Raw genomic sequence first — 22,528 nt, forward strand, 5'->3', positions numbered from 1 at the left:
ATATATCTGGATACAATTATTTCGGATAACATGTTAATTTCATGTCTTTTTTGTAGTGTTTAAACCAGTTAAGTAATATCTTATTATGCCCCCCTTCGAAGAAGAGGGGTATATTGCTTTGCTCATGTCGGTCCGTCGGTCGGTCCGTCCACCAGGTGGTTGTCAGACGATAACTCAAGAACGCTTGGGCCTAGGATCATGAAACTTCATAGGTACATTGATCATGACTCGCAGATGACCCCTATTGATTTTGAGGTCACTAGGTCAAAGGTCAAGGTCATGGTGACCCGAAATAGTAAAATGGTTTCCGGATGATAACTCAAGAACGCATACGCCTAGGATCATGAAACTTCATGGGTAGATTGATCATGACTCGCAGATGACCCCTATTGATTTTGAGGTCACTAGGTCAAAGGTCAAGGTCACGGTGACCAGAAATAGTAAAATGGTTTTAGATAGATAGATAGATAGACAGACAGACAGACAGACAGACAGACAGACAGACAGACAGACAGACAGATAGATATACATTTATAAATATAAAGAAATAATCTTTAGATTATCATAATATTCTCAGGCCTGTTGGTCTTAGGGATGTTCGGGTTGTTAATTATATTTTAAGATGATTCTTTACAAAGAAATATGCTACTATTGTATGTGTGAAAGGCTCTAAGAAGGAACCAGAGATTATTAACCCTTTACCAAACACCAACAGGATTTTACGGGTTTGTAGCTGACAACTTTATAAATAATTGAGATAAAAGGAGAAATTGCTCAAGATGAGCAATTTCTCCTTTTATCACAATTATTTCTACCCTACCTGATCATTTCCTTCATATTCCATTACAATTTAATTGTAGTCTGCAACCTCTTTCAAATTGGGAAAGTCCAAAATGTGTCGTTTGGTTAAGGGTTAAGGTATTTTGATTCCTATGGGTCTTGTGAATCTGTTTCAAATCAAATGCGTAGATTTGATCTTCAGCATCTAAAAATATGTGAAATAGAAAGAACAACAATATCTTTTGGCGAGATAAATGTACCTACGTTATAAGCAAAGGACCTGTGCAACAATTCCCGGGCTTTTTAGTCTGTTTAGTAAAAACGGTTGTAACTTTTTCCATGTATAAAAAAGCTCACCCTTCCAACATTCAAGCGCCCAGTGGGACGAGTGATAGAAAGAGAAAGTCACATGCTTGAGTACATTTCAACCCATGCGCATTGCACGTTTTTTTTTCGCATAAAAAAAAAACAGTGGAGCGATACAGGGCCATTATGGCCCTCTTGTTTTGGAAACCTTCAATTGCAATTTGGACATTTTTGTGACAGGAATTTGGAAATTTTTATTCTTTTTCCAATTTGGAAACTGCTGTTATCAAGTCTTATAAAAAAGGAAAAAAATCGCTGCAATGAATCGCTGTACAAGGGGTGTGATGCATCATTGCTATGTATCATTGATTGCATTTTAGCCTTGATTGTCTGCTATAAACAAATTTGTCTTGTTGCCCTTGTTGCTATGAACTATTTCTATGTGTTGTTCCTATAAATTGTTGATTTGAATAATTGCTATACATTTTAACAAGGTATTGCTGCATGAATTGCTGCTACAAATCCTTAAAGTGAATTATGATATGGATTTTTGCTATTATGTCATTGAACTGGTGGTATAATTTTACAATTCATGGTTGCCTTAAATCGCTTCCACAATTCATCACAATGAATTGTTGACATGAATTGCTGTTATCAATCATCACATTGAATTGTTGATATGAATTGTTGTAATTGATCTTTGTTACTCACCGTTGCCATGGCAATTCTTTAGCGTAGTGCAGGGATACCTGAAGAACAAACCAAGAGTTCTGGTCACTCATCAGCTGCAGTTCCTCAAGGAGGCAGAGCAGATCCTCATTCTTAAAGAGGTAGATACTAGGCAAACTGGGCTTAACCCAATTATGCCTAGTGGACTCTCCCATCCTTCAAAATTTGATCAATTTATTTACAAAATTAGGGATGTCAAGTATATTTATTTCTATATTTAGAATATTTCTTACAGAAATTCGTTTAAGCAACTCATCTGGGTCTACGCTGTTTGACAAGGCCTTTTTTCTAGACGCTTGGCATAAATGGGTAATGCATGTGCACATATTGTTGTCCCAGATTATCCTGTACAGTCAACACAGGCTTACAGGGGTGACACTTTCTGCTTGAATGGTTTTGTGCATATTTAGGAAGTCTCATTTAAGAAAATATCTATGTTGAAAAGAAAGTATGCAGGATAATCTGTGACAATACTTTACATAAATGCATTGAGTACAGTTCTTCAGAACAAGGCTATGTCATTATTGTCTCTATTGACTTAAAAGATTGTTTGACCTCTCTGATTGGCTGTCCCCTGCTGAATAATTTTAAGGAAGTGTCAGAGGGGAGTTCATTGTGCAATTGCTTGCCAGCATTAAATATTTAAAATTTGCTTTATTACAGACCTTGGCTTTTATTTGAAGTCTACAAGTAAATTCTTCTTACGGGCATTTTACGACAAAATCTATGAAATACAGAAGTTACATGCATTATAAGTCATATTACAATAGTATATTCATTTTGGTATATTTGATAGAACAACTGACCAGGGAATGATTTTACATGAACGCATTATATGATTATCCATTCTCAACATCTTAGCCATATAACTATGTTTACCTCTCCTGGGCACCAAGTGCTGGGTAGCTATCTGTTGTCAGTATTCTTGTGTCTTTGTAAGTTGTAAACGAATTGCTTATCCCTTTTCCAATCAGAAGCAAAGTGGATATGACACTGTGCAAACAGCATATAACCAGAACAGCCTGCGAGTAACTTGCAGTCTGTTCTTGTTTTATGCTGTTAGCTGTTTATCAGTATTTTAGGGTTGGTAATGAAGCCTTTGAAACTTGAATAAACTAAGAAATGTCTTTAATTAAATTTAACTTTTTATTGGACTTAAAATTTGTCAAAATACTTATCTAAAGGGTAAAGTGTTAAAAAAGACATCTCCAAAACTCCTTGGCACATTTTTATGTAACTAAACAAGAAATATATCTTTTAAAGTTGTTGAATTGCCTTTTTACTATTCAGTAAGGAATTCTGCCCTAATTCATGTGAAATTTCACACTTTCAAGGGAGAGATGATTGGCAAAGGGACCTTCAAAGAGCTCTCCATGTCAGGTATAGACTTCTCCTCACTTCTCAAAAGTGACGATGAGCAGGCTGATAAAACTGCATCAGGTCATGTGACCTCCGCCTCGGGATCTCTCCACCTGCAGGGGAGCATGTCCCACGAACCCCAGAGCAAGTTGCATGAGAGTAGCCGCCATAGGTTACACAGCACCCCATCCAAGTCACATGAGGTCACAAATGGGAATTTTCAATTTTCCGTACAGGAGTCAAGGCGCGGGTCAGAACTTTCCTTGACTTCCGTTGGCACAATAGGCGATGAATTCAGTGTAAGTTCTAACTAAAAATTTGAAAAACAGCGAGAAAATGTATAATATCTCTGTTTTCATGCCCCTGGTAGGGTGGCATATAGATGTTGAACTGTCAGTCGGTCTGTCAATCTGTGCGTCCGTCCGAAAACTTTAACATTGGCCATAACTTTTGAAATATTGAAGATAGTTACTTGATATTTGGCATGCATGTGTATCTCATGGAGCTGCACATTTTGAGTGGTGAAAGGTCAAGGTCATTCTCCAAGGTCAAAGGCCAAATAACAAAATCCAAGGTAAGTAACAAGCTTTAAAGGGAGATAATTTCTATGTTATATCATTTTGCAAATACAGATCATTTTCACAAGGGGAGTCATATTTTTTTAAAGGGATATAATTAAAAAAAAAAATCAAAGCTGCGCAGTAGGGGGCATTGTGTTTCATCATCTCTTGTTGTTTCTGACATTGCTTCCATGTACTTCTTTAAAATTTAGATATACAATAGCTTTGTTTACATAGTAAGATTTATATTGTTATGCCCCCCTTCGAAGAAGAGGGGGTATATTATTTGCACATGTCGGTCGGTCGGTCGGTCGGTCCGTCCACCAGGTGGTTTCCGGATGATAACTCAAGAACGCTTGGGCCTAGGATCATGAAACTTCATAGGTACATTGATCATGACTTGCAGATGACCCCTATTGATTTTGAGGTCACTAGGTCGAAGGTCAAGGTCATGGTGACCCGAAATAGTAAAATGGTTTCCGGATGATAACTCAAGAACGCTTAGGCCTAGGGTCATGAAACTTGATAGGTAGATTGATCATGATTCCTAGATGACCCCTATTGATTTTCAGGTCACTAGGTCAAAGGTCAAGGTCACAGTAACCCGAACTAATAAAATGGTTTCCGGATGAACACTCAAGAACGCTTAGGCCTAGGATCATGAAACTTGATAGGTAGATTGATCATGACTAGCAAATGACCCTTATTGATTTTCAGGTCACTAGTTCGACTCATAGTAGTAGGAAAATACTGATGTTATGTTTATAATAAATCACAGAAGTCTTTGAAAATTGGGACGCAAGATTTTTACAAGAACATGGTGTGACATGATTAATTGTGTTAACTTAATTTGATGTTATCGGATTTTTTATTATTTGATGCCAATTTTTTTTCTTCAATCTTATAGAAATTGTTCTCAAAGCTATATGTGTGTATCTTGGACAAAATCAAAACAATCTGAAACTAGGGAACGTATTGGCCACATTTGACAAAAAGCAAATGAACACTTTGAAAGAAAAAATAAACAGACGCTATTTGAAGCTACTGGTAAATCATCATGAAACTTGCTCATGCAATTTATTTGTCCCACTGCCATCTGAGCAATGTGGAATCTTCATGACTTGGGCCAAAACAGTTTAAGTTTTCATAGCCTACATGGTATTTTGGCTGGTAGACATTTTGTTATAAACAGTTTAGCATTTCAAGGTTGCGGTGGCGTACTGATTAATGGTGTCCATCTAGCGGTTATGAGGTCAATGGTTCAGTCTCCACTCTGGGAAAGTTCTCAAGAGTTTCTCTATCAACACCAAGTACTTGTGCTGCTCTAGTCCAATAATTAGCTTAAGGCTTCACAGAAACAACCAAGCTAAAATCGAAACTGTTTAAAGCTTACAGTTTAAGTTTTGATAGTCTCTCGGGTATTTTAAGCCGGTAGATTTTGTTATAAGCACTTAGGCTGCCCGATTCGCACAGTAAATAGTACAAGGGCTCCCCACTTAGATTATCAGTGATGAATTCCCACTTGCCCCCGTGTGAGTTTGGTTTGCTGTCACCATAAGGGAAAGGTTTGATATTGGATGGGTTTTATTGGGGCTTCGCTGTTTTTTCACATAGCCTTAGGCAACACCAAAATAAAATGTAGTTAAATAAAAACTAAGTATGGGAATTAAAGCTATAGTAAGAACTTTGACCCAGCTATTATGATTCAAATAAGTTTATGATGTTTGAGTGCTTAGACATACTCTTGTTTTTCTCATACACTTTCTGCTTTTGAGACATTTTTCATTTAAATGAAGTCTCTTCTTAGCAAAAATCTTATTTAGGCGGAAAATGTCGTCCCTGATTAGCCTGTGTGGACAGGCTAATCTTGGATGACACTGTACGCACATGCATTATGCACAATTTTCCCCAGAACCCAAGTCATTTCTTCTATTTGTTCAGGCAGAGGAGGTTCAACTCCCAGAAGAGGAAGAGCGACATCAGGGTACAGTGGGATACGGTATCTACTATATGTACTTCAAGGCTGGGGCAGGCATCATCAAGTTCCTCCTTCTCGTGTTTTTATGCCTCGCCGCCCAGGGTGTATACATCCTCAGTGATTGGTGGCTGTCACGCTGGTAATTAGGCAGCGATTTTGTATGTCTTTCTCTTCAGGGGTATGAATTCTCCTTCTTTCAGCCGAGATTTCCTCTCCTTGAATGTCAAACTAAGCTTACAAATGGTTATAATTTTGTGCTTGTTCTATATACAAATGAAGGGTTTAGTTGAACCCTGTAAGGTGGGGGGTAGGGCATTTTCCTCCCCTGGGGTGGTTTGTAAATCACACCCCTGTACTTTACGGGATGTATTGTAGGATTACCCTTGTTGGATGGGTGGGTAGATGGATGAACATCTTTGTGCTTATGGTATACCCCGCGTCCGTCCGTCCGTCTGTTAATGTCGTACGCTACGTCAAATATCCTTTGACAGATTTTCTTCAAATTTTAACACAATCTTAATATTGATAAACCCTGATCCCCTTTCGTTTTTGACGGAATTCTGAATTGTCGTTCCAGAGTTATGGGACTTTGTTCGTCAAAATTTCGTGATTTCATTGAATGTCCTACTGTAGCTCAAATATCCTTCGATGGATTTTTTTCAAATTTCAACACAATCTTAATATTGATAAACCCTGATCCCCTTTCGTTTTTGACGGAATTCTGAATTGTCGTTCCAGAGTTATGGGACTTTGTTCGTCAAAATTTCGTGATTTCATTGAATGTCCTACTGTAGCTCAAATATCCTTCGATGGATTTTTTTCAAATTTCAACACAATCTTAATATTGATAAACCCTGATCCCCTTTCGTTTTTGACGGAATTCTGAATTGTCGTTCCAGAGTTATGGGACTTTGTTCGTCAAAATTTCGTGATTTCATTGAATGTCCTACTGTACCTCAAATATCCTTCGATGGATTTTTTTTTTTTTTTTTAGTATCCCTGAAAAATTGAACAAGGTGAGCTTTTTTCTATTCCGATTGTACACTACCACTTACCCATCTACATTTCTCTTTTATTATTGGTCAAAATATCTATAACAGGTTTACTTCACTCCATATCCTCTAAAGAAATGCATACATATACTCAAAAAAAGATATGGTATGAATGTCAAGGAGACGGCGCTCCATGCTCATGTACTTATAAAATAAACCATGTATTCAAATACAAATAAACTGAAGTAAAAAAATGATTCAAAGGGTTATTTATTACCTTACTACTTCATTGGCGAACGACGGGCGTATCATGCGCTCATGGCGCAGCTGTTTATTTAGTCTTACAGTTTCCATCGTGTTTTCACCAAACTTTCTGTTAATGTTTGTTTACATTAAATTGAGACCAATTTCACAATAGGCTTGTTTGCACCATTCACTGCTTAGATCTAACTATCTGACAATGTTTGTTGACATAAAATGGATAAGTTCAAAAACCAGCATTTCAGAGTAATTGCCCTTTTTTATAAAAAAAATGTGAAATTTTCCATGACTTAGTGTTTTAGTTTGAATATAATGGATTAGATAACAATAAAGAAAAACCAGAATTCAACCCAAACTCTGGATGTCTTTTCCTGTGCAGGTCAAATGAAGAGGAGGCCAGATATTCTGCACTTGAACGACACAATGCTCTTCTAGCAGAGGGCTACAACATCACAAACATCACCATTCCGATAGTCGACACAAACTTCAACGTTTCCGTCTTCAGCGGGATTATTGGCGGGGTTTTCCTGTTTGGAATACTTCGGGCGTTGATGTTTTTCAAGGTCACAGTGGATGCCTCTCAGGCCCTACACAACACAATGTTTGCCAGCATTTTGAGATCACACATTGGGTTCTTTGATACAAACCCAGTCGGTATGTATGTTCATTTCACATTGATTTCAATGAAATATGAAATACTGGTTATCAATAATGTTTATATTCACATTGATGGTAGCGGAGGTTACCGTAGGTTGATTTTGATGATGATAACAATGACAGACGACGATGCTGCTGATGATGATGATGATGATGATGATGATGATGATGATGATTATGATGATGAATATGATCCGTTTTAGAATAAATGGACCATAAAATTCCCTATTTAAAGATATAGGTCAAATTTTTAAAGTCATGAGAAAAAGCCCTGGATATTGATGATTACTAGTATGTTGATTAAGATGATGTTTGTAATGTCTCAGTTGTTAACATGTTGGATATTTTTGTTTATTAGCTCATCTATTTTTTGAGAGAAAAAAATGAGCTATTGTCATCACCTTGGCGTCAGCGCCCGTTAAGTTTTGCTTTTAGGTACACTTTTCTCATAAAGTTAGTATCAATGCTATTCCATGCAAACTTGGTACACTTACTTACTATCATGAGGGGACTGGGCAGGCAAAGTAAGATAATTCTGGCTTGCATTTTGACAGAATTATGTTCCCTTTTTATACTTAGAAAATTGAAAATTTTGGTAAAGTTTAGTGTTTAGGTCCATTTTATTCCTTAAGTATCAAAGCTATTGCTTTCATACTTGCAACACTTACTAACTATCACAAGGGGACTGTGCAGGCAAAGTAATGTACCTCTGACTGGCATTTTGTCAGAATTATGTGCCCTTTTTATACTTAGAAAATTGAAAAATTGGTTAAGTTTTGTGTTTAGGTCCACTTTTTTCCTAAAGGATCAAAGCCATTGCTTTCATACTTGCAACACTTACTAACTATCGTAAGGGGACCGTGCAAGCAAAGTTATGTAACTCTGACTGGCATTTTGAGAGAATTATGTGCCCTTTTTATACTTAGAAAATTGAAAATTTGGTTAAGTTTTTTGTTTAGGTCCAATTTTTTCCTAAAGTATCGAAGCCAGACTTTCATACTTGCAACACTTACTAAATATCGTAAGGGGAATGTGCAGGCAAAGTTATGTAACTCTGACTGGCATTTTGACAGAATTATGTGCCCTTTTTATACTTAGAAAATTTAAAATTTGGTTAAGTTTTGTGTTTAGGTCCACTTTTTTCCTAAAGTATCAAAGCCATTGCTTTCATACTTGCAACACTTACTAACTGTCGTAAGGGGACTGTGCAGGCAAAGTTATGTAACTCTGACTGGCATTTTGACGGAATAATGGGCCCTTTATACTTGAAAATTTAGTTAAGTTTTGTGTTTTGGTCCACTTTACCCCTAAAGTATCATAGATATTGCTTTCATACTTGGAACACTCACAAACTATCATAAGGGGACAGTAAAAGACATGTTGCATAACTCTGGTTGTCATTTTTACGGAATTATGGCCCTTTTTTGACTTAGTAACTTTGAGTATATGGTTACATTTTGTGTTAAGATCCACTTTACTTCTAAAGTATCAAGGCTATTGCTTTTAAACTTTAAATACTTTCATGCTATCATGAGGGTACTGTACCTGGTAAGTTGAATTTTACCTTGACCTTTGAATGACATTGAGTCTCAAGCTCAAATTATTAAATTTTGCTAAAATTGCCATAACTTCTTTATTTATGATTAGATTTGATTGATACTTTGACAAAACAACTCTTACCTGACATACCACAATTGACTCCGTCCAAACCATCCCCCACCCCCCCCCCCCCTCCCCCCGAATCCCCCTCAATCCCCCCATTATTTTTTTTTAATGAAAGATCGTCTAATGATTGACTACCACACCCTCACACTATATCCCCCCACCCCAAAAAAATAATTTTTATGCCCCCGATAGGGTGGCATATAGCAGTTGAACTGTCCGTCAGTATGTCAGTCAGTCTGTCTGTCCGTCCGAAAAAAACTTTAACATTAGCCATAACTTTTTCACTTTTTAAGATTGCAACTTGATTTTTGGCATGCATGTGCATCTCATGGAGCTGCATATTTTGAGTGGTGAAAGGTCAAGGTCATCCTTCAAGGTCAAATGTCAAATTTATGGTGTCTGTCCGTCCGAAAACTTTAACATTGGCCATAACTTTTTCAATATTGAAGATAGCAATTTGCTATTTGGTATGCATGTGCATCTCATGGAGCTGAACATTTTGAGTGGTGAAAGGTGAAGGTGAAGGTCATCTTTTAAGGTCAAATGTCAAATATATGACGTCTGTCCGTCCGAAAACTTAAACATTGGCCATAACTTTTTTAATATTAAAGATAGCAACTTGATGTTTGGCATGCATGTTTATCTCATGAAGCTGCACATTATTAGTGGTGGAAGTTCAAGGTCAAGGTCATCCTTCAAGGTCAAAAAAATAATTCAAAGCAGCGTTCATATGAAGCTGAACATTTTGAGTGGTGGAAGTTCAAGGTCATCCTTCAAGGTCAAGGTCATCCTTCAAGGTAAAAAAACAAATAAAAAATGTCAAAGCGGCATTATCATGAAGCTGCACATTTTGAGTGGTGGAAGTTCAAGGTTAAGGTCATTATTCAAGGTCAAGGTCATCCTTCAAGGTCAAAGGTCAAAAAAATAAAATAATTTCAAAGCGGTGTTATCATGAAGCTGCACATTTTGAGTGGTGTAGGTTCAAGGTTAAGGTCATCCTTCAAGATCAAGGTGCTCCTTCAAGGTCAGAGGTCAAACAAAAATGTTTACAAATCAAAGTGGCATTATCATGAAGCTGCCCATTTTGAGTGTTGGAAGTTTAAGGTCACGGTCATCCTTCAAGGTAAAAAAAAAAAAATTAAATGTCAAAGCGGCGTTCTCATGAAGCTGCACATTTTGGGTGGTGGAAGTTCAAGGTCACGGTCATCCTTCAAGGTCAAGGTCATCCTTCAAGGTCAAAGAGAAAAAAAGTCAAAGCGGCGTTCTCATGAAGCTGCACATTTTAAGTGGTGGAAGTTCAAGGTCAAGGTCATTCTTCAAGGTCAAGGTCATCCTTCAAGTTCAAAGGTCAAATCAATAATATTTCAAAGCTTTAATATTTCAAAGCGGCCTTCTCATAAAGCTGCACATTTTGAGTGGTGGAAGTTCAAGGTCAAGGTCATCCTTCAAGGTCAAAGGTAAAAAGTAAAAAAAAATATATAAATTTCCAAGCGGCACAATAGGGGGCATTGTGTTTCTGACAAACGCATCTCTTGTTTTTTTCAAAAATGGTTAAAAAACAAAAATATTTATTTTTATTATTTTATTTTTAAAATTCCATTCAACCATCCCACCCAAGAATCCCCCACCCCCCCCCCCCCCAAAAAAAAAAAAATTTTTTTTTTTTTTTGCAATTTTTTGCATTTTTGGAAGATAATGTAATAAATAACCACACCCCCACACTATACATCCCTCTCCACTCCACCCCTCCCTCCTATGTGATTGATATTGAGATAGGTCCCTACACCTTTAAAAAGAAAAAAAGATGAGCGGTCTGCACCCGCAAGGCGGTGCTCTTGATTTGATTAAGGCACAATGCCTAAATGTCAGAAAAAGAAGTATGATCAATGGATTAATCGTGTATTTATATCTCTTAGGATCACTCCACTGAGCACAATATTATCTTTCAGGTCATATTTTGAATCGGTTTTCCAAGGACATCGGACATATGGATGATCTCCTGCCTAATACCTTCTTTGACTTCACACAGGTTCCAATAATTTCTTAAATCTATCATTTATTTAAACATCTTTATTAAAGTTTGATAACATAAAAACATATGGTTTGTTTAAATAGGTTTGAGTCTGTTTTCTGGAACAATTTGTTAGCGTAGATTTAGATTAAAAAATATTATTAAAATGGAATGGAATATTTAAGAATGGCTTTAATTATGAGTCATACTTGACATTCTTCATGTACACAATTCTGTGATGGACATAATCACCATTTGAAGCCTGTATATATTCAAACACTGAAATATTTTCTTGGTTATAATTCTGTATACTTCAGTTATAGAATTGGTGTGTGAATACAATGCCACTTTTATACGCCAATGCAACTACCAATCTGTAAGAGGCACATCAAATCAGGATGTCTGTCAGCCCATCCATTTTGAGGTCATTATTTCAGTATTTGCATATTTCTACCTTGAATCAAATTGACTCTTTTGTATACAATTATACCCCTTTTTTGCAAGTGATGTGAATAAAACATCTCTGGCCTTTTTTTATACAAATGAGCGTTGTTCTGAAAAAATAGGACTTAATGCATGTGTGTAAAGTGTCTTCCCAGGTTTGATTGGTAAGTATGTGCAAAACTTCCAGCCTAAACAAGATTTATAAAAATTCCATAAAAGTGGAACGTGATGTCCCTGATTAGCCTGTCAGGCAAAACTTCACTGACTCAAATATATCCCCCCCCCCCTTTATTTGCAGTGTGCCTTGATGATCCTGGGTATAGTGGGCGTGGCAGGTGTTGTCAACCCCTGGGTGTTTATTGTGGTGCTCCCACTTATAGTTCTCCTTGTGTTCATATTCCGCTATCACATTCAAACTTCACGGCACATCAAAAGACTGGAAGGAACAAGTAAGCATTGTTTGGCATATCATTTTTATATTGAAACGTTACAATTTCTACACAATTTTATTACTTTAATAAAAAATTAAGGTTTTTCTGTATGCTAGGTAGAAACAGAGAGAATAATATATATGAAATAAACAGTAACTAAACAGATGATGAAACAGTTTCAACAAGTTGTACTCAGGTAATATAAATTTGATTGAAGTTGAATCCATATAAATGCAGAAGTTTAATCATTGAGTGCCAACCACATACTTACCGATACTTAGTTGCAGTAATGCATTTATTTTCATGTCCCCAAAGGAGGGCATACAGTGATCGTACTGGCCATCCATCCATCTGTCTGTCTGTCCGTCACACTTTGCGTTTAGGTGTCGAAAAAATGCTCATAACTTTTATGTCCCTTCAGATGTAACATTCATATGTTTAGAAACATATTAATAATAAATCTTCATATGCTTATACCCCCACAAACGAATGTTAGGGGGGTAAAGAGGAGTGAACTTGTCAGTCGGTCGGTCCGTATAAAGTGTCCGCTCTCTAATTCAAGTTGTTTTCATCCGATCGTCACCAAACTTGGTCAGAAGTTGTATCTAGATGATGTCTAGGTCAAGTTTGAATATGGGTCATGCCGGGTCAAAAACTAGGTCATGGGTCACTTAGTGCGCTTTTTTAACATTCAGCATGGTGTTCGCTCTGTAATTCAAGTAGTTTTCATCCAATCTCCACCAAACTTAGTCAGAAGTTTTATCCAGATGATATCTAGGCCAAGTTTGAACATGGGCTATGCCGGGCCGAATACTACGTCACAGGGTCACTTTAAGGGTTTTTTTAACATTAAGCATGGTGTCAGCTCTCTTATTCAAGTAGTTTTCATCCAATCTTCACCAAACTTGGTCAGAAGTTTTATCTAGATGATCTAATGGAAAAGTTTGAATATGGGCCTTGCCGGATCAAAAACTAGGTCACGGCGTCACATAGTGCGTTTTAAACATTGAGCATGGTGTCCGCTCTCTAATTGAAGTAGTTTACTTCTGATCTTCATCAAACTTGGTCAGAAGTTTTATATAGATGATCTCTAGGCCATGTTCGAATATTGGCCATGCTAGGCCCAAAACTAGGTCACAGGGTCACTTAATGCGTTGTACACATTCAGTATGGTATCCGCTCTCTATTTTAAGTACTTATCAACAGCTCTTCACCAAACTTGGTCAGAAGTTTTATATAGACGATCTCTAGGCCATGATTGAACATGGGCCATACTATACTAGGCCCAAAACTAGGTCACGGGGTCACTTAGTGCGTTTTACACATTCAGCATGGTGTTCCCTAGTATAAGCACTTTTCATCCACACTTCATGTGGGGGTATTCGTCACATCTGTGACAAAGCTTTAGTTGTTTTGAGCTCAAAATTCTGTTGTTTTTATTACAATCTTTGAATAACAAGAACTGGGTGTGCTAAATTTAAAAAAGCAGATAAGAAAAAAACCTCCCTATTTTCCAGCTCGCAGCCCCGTGTTTTCTCACTTGAGTGCCTCCCTGCAAGGCCTGCACACTATACGAGCCTTCAGCGTGCAAGGGAAGTTCATCAAGGAGTTTGACAACCACCAGGACCTGCACACGGAAGCCTGGTTCCTATTCCTCACCTCGTCTCGTTGGCTCGCTGTTCGCCTGGACTTGCTGTGCGCCATGTTTGTTACTGCTGTCTCGTTCTTATGCGTGGTGGCAGCAGATAGTCAGTATTAATAATGGTATTTTTCGTTTAAAGGAAGTCCCTCCTTACCAAAAATCTAGTAAAAGCGGAAAGTGTTGTCCCTGATTAGCCTGTGCAGACTGCACAGGCTAATCTGGGACGACACTTTACGCACATGCATTATGCCTGGTTTTCTCAAAACGCGACTCATTTGTTTCTTGCTTTTATTTATCTCGAGAATTCAGCCCAATTTTAACTGTTTAAGGTTTTTATGCCCCCGGATCGAATGATCGGCGGCTTATTGTTTTTGGCCTGTCGGTCTGTCTGTCATTCCGTCTTTCGGTCCCAAAACTTTAGCCATACAGTACAGTTTTGCAATAACTTTTGAAATATTGAACATAGCAACTTAATATTTGGCATGCATGTGTATCTCATGGAGCTGCACATTTTGAGTGGTGAAAGGTAAAGGGCATCCTTCAAGGTCAAAGGTCATAAAAACAAGAAAAGCGGCGCATAAGGGGGCATTGTGTTTCTGACAAACACATCTCTTGTTAAATTTTCCATTTAAAAAATTAAGATGCTGTTAGTAGGCCCTAATTAAAATTTCATTTGTGATTTCTAAACAAATCCTTTTCATTGCCTAAAAAGTTATATTTATAAATACTTTTAAAACAATTTGTTCAACTTACTAAACAGGTTTAAGAGCATTACCCTTTGATCTACTTTAGAGATTTAAGCACTTATCTTTGGCCAAATGGAGATAAAGCACTGACAGTTGACCTACTGTGGTGTGATTTCTGCTCCTTTCAGCTGATTGCCTCCCTTTCAATGTCAAACTTATTTTACAAATTGATATTAACTTTGATTGATCCATGTACAAATGGAAATTTTATTGAAACCCCATAATGGTGTTCGTGCATTTTCCTATCCTGTGGTGGATCTTAACCCTTTACCACTTAGATGCCTTTTTTCAAGCATATGTAGTCCTTTTGAAAGTTAAATTAAATTAAAGACCTTTCTTATTACATGTAGATTCAGGTTTTAAAGTCTTTATTTCCAACCTTTAGATACTGATGAGCAGCAAACAGCATTTAACCTGAACACACCACGAGTTACTTGCAGGCTGTTCTGGTGTTATGCTGGTTGCAAAAGCAATTTTCACTTTGCCTCTTATAGGGGAAAGGGTTAAATGGCACCACTGCACCAATTTAACATGTTGAAACAATAAATGTTGTATTTCATCTACACTTAAGGGTTTGTGGACTGACCTTTCCCTTACTTAACAGAAATAAAGGACTGACTTTCGACACACTTAACTTTTTATATTACTTACTTCTTTAACTTCTTTACATGTTTATATGCTGACCTTTGACCTACTTATCTATTATAAGCATGGATACATTTAACCTTCATTACAGGCTTAAATGCTGGCCTTGTGGGTTTGTCCATGACCTATGCCATGAGCTTGATGGGTTTGTTCCAGTGGGGAGTCAGGCAGAGTGCAGAGATAGAGAATCAGGTAACTAGGGATACTCTTCTATTAAATTCTCCCTAGCGTTATTATTGTGTATTGATATGCTAAATGTTATAACAAGGAAGTCAAGGTGAGCTATTTTTATAATTTAACCCTTTTCCACTAAGAGGCAAAGTGAAAATGGCTATATGCAAACAGCATAAAACCAGAACTCGCAGTCAGTTCAGGTTTTATGCTGTTTGCTGATCATTAGTATCTTAGTGTTGGAAATGAAGCCTTTAAAATTTGTTTAAAGTTAGACTGGTCTTTAATTGAATTTTATTTTCTAAGCGACTGAAAACACGTCAAAATATGTATCTAAGTGGTAAAGGGTTAATAACCCTATGTCTAGTGTCAGGCTTTATTCAGTGTGTTTTCATTTTAAGCTATTTACCTCTTAACATTCAGAATGCCCAGTGATGACTAAATCTTGATGAAACATGGTCAAAATATTTATCTTGTTAATATCTAGCCTGAATTTAAAGGTGAATCACAAGGGACTATAAACTTTATTGATTGGCCAAATCTTTTATCACTCTAGAGGCATTATGTATGACTAAATCGTGATTAAACTTGGTCAGAATGTTAATCTTGAATATGTCTTAACCAAGGTTCATTCTTGGTTTTGTGCATCTAAAAACTTGGTCATCTGATCATATCTTAGACAAATCCTGTGACCTTGATGAGGCTTGGTCAGAAAGTTTTAATAAGGCTTAAGTGCATCCCAAAACAATGTTGCAAGGCTTCATCTGATAAAAATCGTGTTACCAATCCAGAAGCCATCTTTATTACTCAATCTTGATGGAAATTGGTGAGAATGTTTATCTTGACAACATCTAGGCTGTGCATCTAAAAAGATAAGCAGGGCAACACCTAAAAACAGTGGCAACATTTATGACTAAATCTTGTTGTAACATCTCGGAATGTTTATTTTGACAATGTTCAGGCCAAGTTTAAATCTGAGTCAAGTATGTCCAAAAACTAGTCGCCACATCAATCTTAGAAATGTGTTTTATAAGAAGCCACATCAATTAATCATTCTTATTGTATTTCTTCTTTCATATCTTAAATTACATTTTTCTGTCTTCATGAAAATACATTTTTAACCAGGTTTTCCGAAGGAAAAAACTAGTTATTAGATTGGCGAATGCGGGCAGGCGGGCTGGCTGGCTGGCTGGCTGGCGGGCGGGCTTGCGGGCGGGCGGAACAAGCTTGTCCGGGCCATAACTATGTCGTTAATTGTCAGATTTTAAAATCATTTGGCATATTTGTTCACCATTATTGGACGGTGTGTCGCGCGATATAATTACGTCGATATCTCCAAGGTCAAGGTCACACTTTGAGTTCAAAGGTCAAAAATGGCCATAAATGAGCTTGTCCTGGCCATAACTATGTCATTCATTGTGAGATTTTAAAATCATTTGGCACATTTGTTCACCATCATGGGACGGTGTGTCGCACGAAAGAATCACGTCAATATCTCCAATGTCAAGGTCGCCACGACTAAAAAATTTTAAAAACAAACTTACAAAGGGGGTTAATTTTGTTTGTTCATTTCAAAAGTTCAGCTTGAGTTTTCTCCCTTTATCAGATTTTTTTTTCACAATGAAAACTTGGTTTTGTGACAATTTTGTCCCTTGCTAAGATTATCAGTCACTAACAGCATGAACTTAATATTATTTCTTAGTAAAAGCAGCAAATCAGATTAATGGTCTAACCAGCAACTCTTTTGAAAAAACAAATGTGTTTATCTCCGTGAACACTCGACATTCTATATCAGATTATCTTAGTGGAGTGTGTCCTTTTTTTCACATGATCTCAGTGGAATGTGTCCTCTTTATTTCAGCACTCAGTAGAGTGTGTCTCCTCTATTTCAGATGACCTCAGTTGAACGTCTACTCTATTTCAGATGATATCAGTGGAACGTGTCCTTGACTATTCTCGCCTACCCTCTGAGGCCCCGTTTGAGGCCCCTAACGACAGGAAACCCCCACCAAATTGGCCACAGCATGGCAGGATCTCTGTGCAGAGGGTCAGTCTCAAGTATGCAACCGACGGGCCCACCGTTTTGAAGAATATCAGCTTTACCATAGAGGCTAGAGAAAAGGTGTGTGTGATTTAGGCTTACAATATCTTTTGTTTAAAACTTAAAAAGTGTCTTTGTTATCTGATTATAATTTAATAAAAATGTTTGTATCATAAAGATGTAGTGGGGGGTTCCCAAAAAAGCCTTGGACTTATTAATTTTCTCTTAAATAACACTTTCCATATATTTTTTTGAAACGCTTCCAAATATACTCCATAATTATGGTGTGTTTCCCAGACTTATTCAGTTCAGTTATTATAGAGAAGATATTGCCATTAGAAAAATCCTTTTCTTTTTTTAGGTAATGCAGGTTGACTCACACACCAAAAATCAGGTCAATATCTGAAAGCTTTTAGAGGAGAATAAACGGCCTAAAGACTGTTATTTTAGAGGAATGTATGCCCAAGTCCTGGTTCATTGTCAATTATCAACAAACCATAACTTTGTCATGATTTATTCAATGGGATATTACTGCTGTGCGACCCTAGTGCATTGTGTTTCACCAGCTCTTGTTATCTCATGCCAAAGGATGAGGGAAATATAATTGGCGTTGTTCTTAAGTCCTTCCAACCGTCTGTCTGTCAAACACATTTTTTTCTTGTGGGTAATCAATTTGACAAAATTGCTTGTTTGAAAAATCTTCTATGTCAAAAAGCCTGTTTTTTGTGCAGATTATATTCATTGGTTGAACAGGGACAGATGAAGGATTGTTGATCACAATTATTTGTAAAAAGAAACATTATTTAACAAACAAAAAAACTGTATGGAAATTTGCTATTTTTCTGTAGATTGGAATTGTGGGTAGAACAGGTGATGGTAAAAGCTCACTGATCACAATGTTGTTCCGTCTGGTTGAACCGACAGGCAGCATCACCATTGATGACGTGGACACCCTACAGATAGGGCTGCACGATCTACGTAATCAGATCTCCATTATACCACAGGTTGGTGTGGTCAGCATTTTATAATGAACAACAATCTAGGAATTCTAATTCATGACTGTTGAAAGAATGTCTCCACTATTTGTTACTTTCAATCTTATATTGCAAATAGTTTATAATTTTGTATGTACATGTGTTCATAACTGCTAACAAACGTATGCTCCGACAATACACTCGTAGACTACTTAAGTTAAAACACCAATGAAACTGAAAAAAGGAAATGTTTATCAAATCTTCCTCTTGTAAGAAATGTTATCGGAATTATAAGCCCTGGTCATTTTATAAAATACATATGAGAAAACTGACATTTAAATAAATGAGCAACTGTTAAATATAAAGGCTATGTGTAGTATGAAATTGTGATGAAAGTATTTCTTTTAACATTTCAGGATCCGGTTTTATTCGCTGGAAAACTTCGCAGAAATTTGGATCCATTCAGTAACCATAGTGATGATGCATTGTGGAGAGCATTAGGAGAGGTGGGTCAGTTTTCTGTATCTACAATCTTCATTACACGAGCTCAGAACATTTGTTGAAATGATTTGAGCTTTGCTCTGTGAAAATATGGTTTAATGCATGTGCCTAAAGTGTCATCCCAGATTAGCCTGTGCAGTCTGCACTGGTTCATCATGGACAACACTTTCTGCCTTAACTTAATTTATGCTTAGAAGGAACTCTCTTAAAAGAAACATATCATTAAAGAGGAAAGTGTCATCCTTAATTAGCCTGTGAGGACTGCACAGGCTTATTAGGGACAACACTCAATACACATGCATTAAACCCTTTTTCACACAGATTATTTTCCTTTTTTATTATACTAGTGATTTTATTTAATTATGTATTTTCCTTAGGTGCAACTGAAGAACGCAGTAGAGGACCTCCCGCACGGTCTCGACACGGAGGTATCAGAGGGAGGTATTAACTTCAGCGTGGGTCAGCGTCAACTGATATGCCTGGCTCGTGCCATCCTTAGAAACAACAAGATACTCATGATTGATGAGGCAACAGCAAACGTTGACCCGAGGTTTGTGGCATAGCATTTTTGTGGTTGGTTAAAACAGCCAGTCTCAGTATGACATGGCTTAACTAATGCATATTTAGTTTCGTATCCAGAAAGGATAAATATAAATTGACACAGAACAAGTTTCACTCTTTCCTGATATATTTCACCTAAAAAGGCTCTTTCAAAGTTTGTTTTTACAATTGGCTACATTTTCTTTCTGTTACTCAACCAAACATAAACAAAACAACAACAAAACATAAAACATATTTATTTACATGAAACTCAATTTGATTGAACATTTCAATTTATTGAGAAACTATTGAGTAAATATTTTTGGTTGAACCACTACTTGTGTTAAGAGAAGATCTTGAGAATGTTTCCATGAGGGAAATTTACCAGGGACCTCCTGATTGATAAACAAACACCAATAGCTTGCCTAAACCACCCTATTGAGGATGTTTCCTGATGGTTCTAGCCTCCATGTTTATTCACTTACTGAAACTTGCCAAACTTATTCAACATCATATCCTAGTAACACAAGTATTTATAAATTAATTCATATGCTGATTCGTAGAGTGTGGTACTGTCATTTAAGCATTTACTACTTCCATCTCCACCCTGACCTGTTGTCAAGGATTTTAAAAATATAACTCAATGCTGGTGAACGGCTTAATAACCCAGAAAAGTGTAATTGTGTTAGTATGTAAGCATACCTCTAAGATATTACTGAAATACTTGTTAGCTATAGTGAAAATCTATACCAAAAATCTGAATGCTTCTGCTCCCCCTGCAGGACAGATGGCCTGATCCAGCAGACAATATAATCTGTATGTTCTTCTGCTCCCCCTGCAGGACAGATGGCCTGATCCAGCAGAAAATATAATCTGTATGTTCTTCTGCTCCCACTGCAGGACAGATGGCCTGATCCAGCAGACAATGTAATCTGTATGTTCTTCTGCTCCCACTGCAGGACAGATGGCCTGATCCAGCAGACAATGTAATCTGTATGTTCTTCTGCTCCCACTGCAGAACAAAAGGCTTGATCCAGCAGACAATATACTCTGTATGTTCTTCTGCTCCCCCTGCAGGACAGATGGCCTTATCCAGCAGACAATATAATCTGTTTGTTCTTCTGCTCCCCCTGCAGGACAGATGGCCTACTCCAGCAGACAATATAATCTGTATGTTCTTCTGCTCCCCCTGAAGGACAAATGGCATGATCCAGCAGACAATATTATCTGTATGTTCTTCTGCTCCCATTGCAGGACAGATGGCCTTATCCAGCAGACAATATAAAAATCTGTATGTTCTTCTGCTCCCCCTGCAGACAGATGGCCTGATCCAGCAGACAATATAATCTGTATGTTCTTCTCCTCCCCCTGCAGGACAGATGGCCTGATCCAGCAGACAATATAATCTGTATGTTCTTCTGCTCCCCCTGCAGGACAAATGGCATGATCCAGCAGACATTTTAATCTATATGTTCTTCTGCTCCCACTGTGGGACAGATGGCTTGATCCAGCAGACAATATAATCTGTATGTTCTTCTGCTCCCCCTGCAGGACAGATGGCCTTATCCAGCAGACAATAAAAAAATCTGTATGTTCTTCTGCTCCCCCTGCAGGACAGATGGCCTGATCCAGCAGACAATATAATCTGTATGTTCTTCTGCTCCCCCTGCAGACAGATGGCCTGATCCAGCAGACAATATAATCTGTATGTTCTTCTCCTCCCTCTGCAGGACAGATGGCCTGATCCAGCAGACAATATAATCTGTATGTTCTTCTGCTCCCTCTGCAGGACAGATAGCCTGATCCAGCAGACAATATAATCTGTATGTTCTTCTCCCCCTGCAGGACAGATGGCTTGATCCAGCAGACCATATAATCTGTATGTTCTTCTCTTCCCCCTGCAGGACAGACGGCCTTATTCAGCAAACAATATAATCTGTATGTTCTTCTGCTCCCCCTGCAGGACAGATGGCCTGATCCAGTAGACAATATAATCTGTATATTCTTCTGCTCCCCCTGCAGGACAGATGGCCTGATCCAGCAGACAATATAATTTGTATGTTCATCTGCTCCCCCAGCAGGACAGATGGCCTGATCCAGCAGACAATATAATCTGTATGTTCTTCTGCTCCCCCTGCAGGACAGATGGCCTGATCCAGCAGACAATATAATCTGTATGTTCTTCTGCTCCCTCTGCAGGACAGATGGCCTGATCCAGCTGACAATATAATCTGTATGTTCTTCTGCTCCCCCTGCAGGACAGTTGGCCTGATACAGCAGATAATATAATCTGTATGTTCTTCTCCTCCCCCTGCAGGACAGATGGCCTGATCCAGCAAACGATACGTGAGAAGTTCAGAAAGTGTACCGTGCTGACCATCGCCCATCGGCTAAACACCATCATGGACTCTGATAGACTGCTGGTGAGATATCCTTGACTTTTGAAGGGCAATCCTTATGTATTTAGTTATTATATAGACACCACATGGATCGGTAAATTCTTAATTGTTTAATCTGTATTTATTTGTTATTAACAGATATCAAAACAACACATGGTTGTATTCCTTCCTTGTGGAGAAATCTGTATTTATTGGTTACTTAGGGTACTGGTAAAAACAAATGGCAAGATTCCTTGCATCAATATAAATCTTGAACAATTGTTATTAAGAATTCTAAAAAGTCTGGTGAACTTTCCTTTCTTGGAGTGAATTTGGTATTTATTGGATGTTGTTTATTTAGACATTTGAACATGGCATGTTTCCTTCCTTTTTATTCCATATTTATTGTTTATTTAGAATTCTAAAAAGACTTATGATGACTAGTTTTTCGTATAGTAGGAAATCAACCATGGGTATTTTTGCAACAAGTTATGAACATATGAGAAATTCTTTCTTAAATAGACACTTAGCAAAATTAAGACATAAAACGGCTAGATTGAACTTTACCGGTACGCAGTTGTTTACCACTATTGACAAAGGGGGGGGGTTGGGGGCGGTAGCCCCCGATACTAAGGAAATATATAGGATAAAAAGGATTATAAGGTGTTGCGTTAGTTGTTATGTGTTAGGTGTTAAGGGTTAGGGTTCGGGTACGCT

At 37.6% G+C, this 22,528-nt stretch overlaps 1 protein-coding gene and 1 long non-coding RNA gene across 2 annotated transcripts in view; one reads left to right on the forward strand and one right to left on the reverse strand.

Annotated features, from left to right (window-relative positions):
- LOC127833973 (ATP-binding cassette sub-family C member 4-like) overlaps window positions 1-22,528 on the forward strand; it is a 50,875-nt gene that overhangs the window by 24,418 nt on the left and 3,929 nt on the right. The window contains 13 exon segments of the mRNA XM_052359496.1: window positions 1,820-1,916; window positions 3,150-3,473; window positions 5,676-5,851; window positions 7,345-7,619; window positions 11,237-11,316; window positions 12,041-12,191; window positions 13,691-13,921; window positions 15,298-15,398; window positions 17,302-17,499; window positions 18,267-18,422; window positions 18,809-18,898; window positions 19,271-19,443; window positions 21,751-21,856. Of these exon segments, the coding sequence (XP_052215456.1) occupies window positions 1,820-1,916; window positions 3,150-3,473; window positions 5,676-5,851; window positions 7,345-7,619; window positions 11,237-11,316; window positions 12,041-12,191; window positions 13,691-13,921; window positions 15,298-15,398; window positions 17,302-17,499; window positions 18,267-18,422; window positions 18,809-18,898; window positions 19,271-19,443; window positions 21,751-21,856 (2,158 nt within the window).
- Window positions 6,216-6,848, reverse strand: LOC127833992 (uncharacterized). The gene is made up of 2 exons (XR_008027718.1): window positions 6,668-6,848; window positions 6,216-6,506 (listed from the first exon to the last, which is right to left on the reverse strand). It is a non-coding gene; the product is annotated as an uncharacterized LOC127833992 (long non-coding RNA).

Source organism: Dreissena polymorpha, chromosome 6 (assembly GCF_020536995.1).
Source record: "Dreissena polymorpha isolate Duluth1 chromosome 6, UMN_Dpol_1.0, whole genome shotgun sequence".
NCBI lineage: Eukaryota > Metazoa > Mollusca > Bivalvia > Myida > Dreissenidae > Dreissena > Dreissena polymorpha.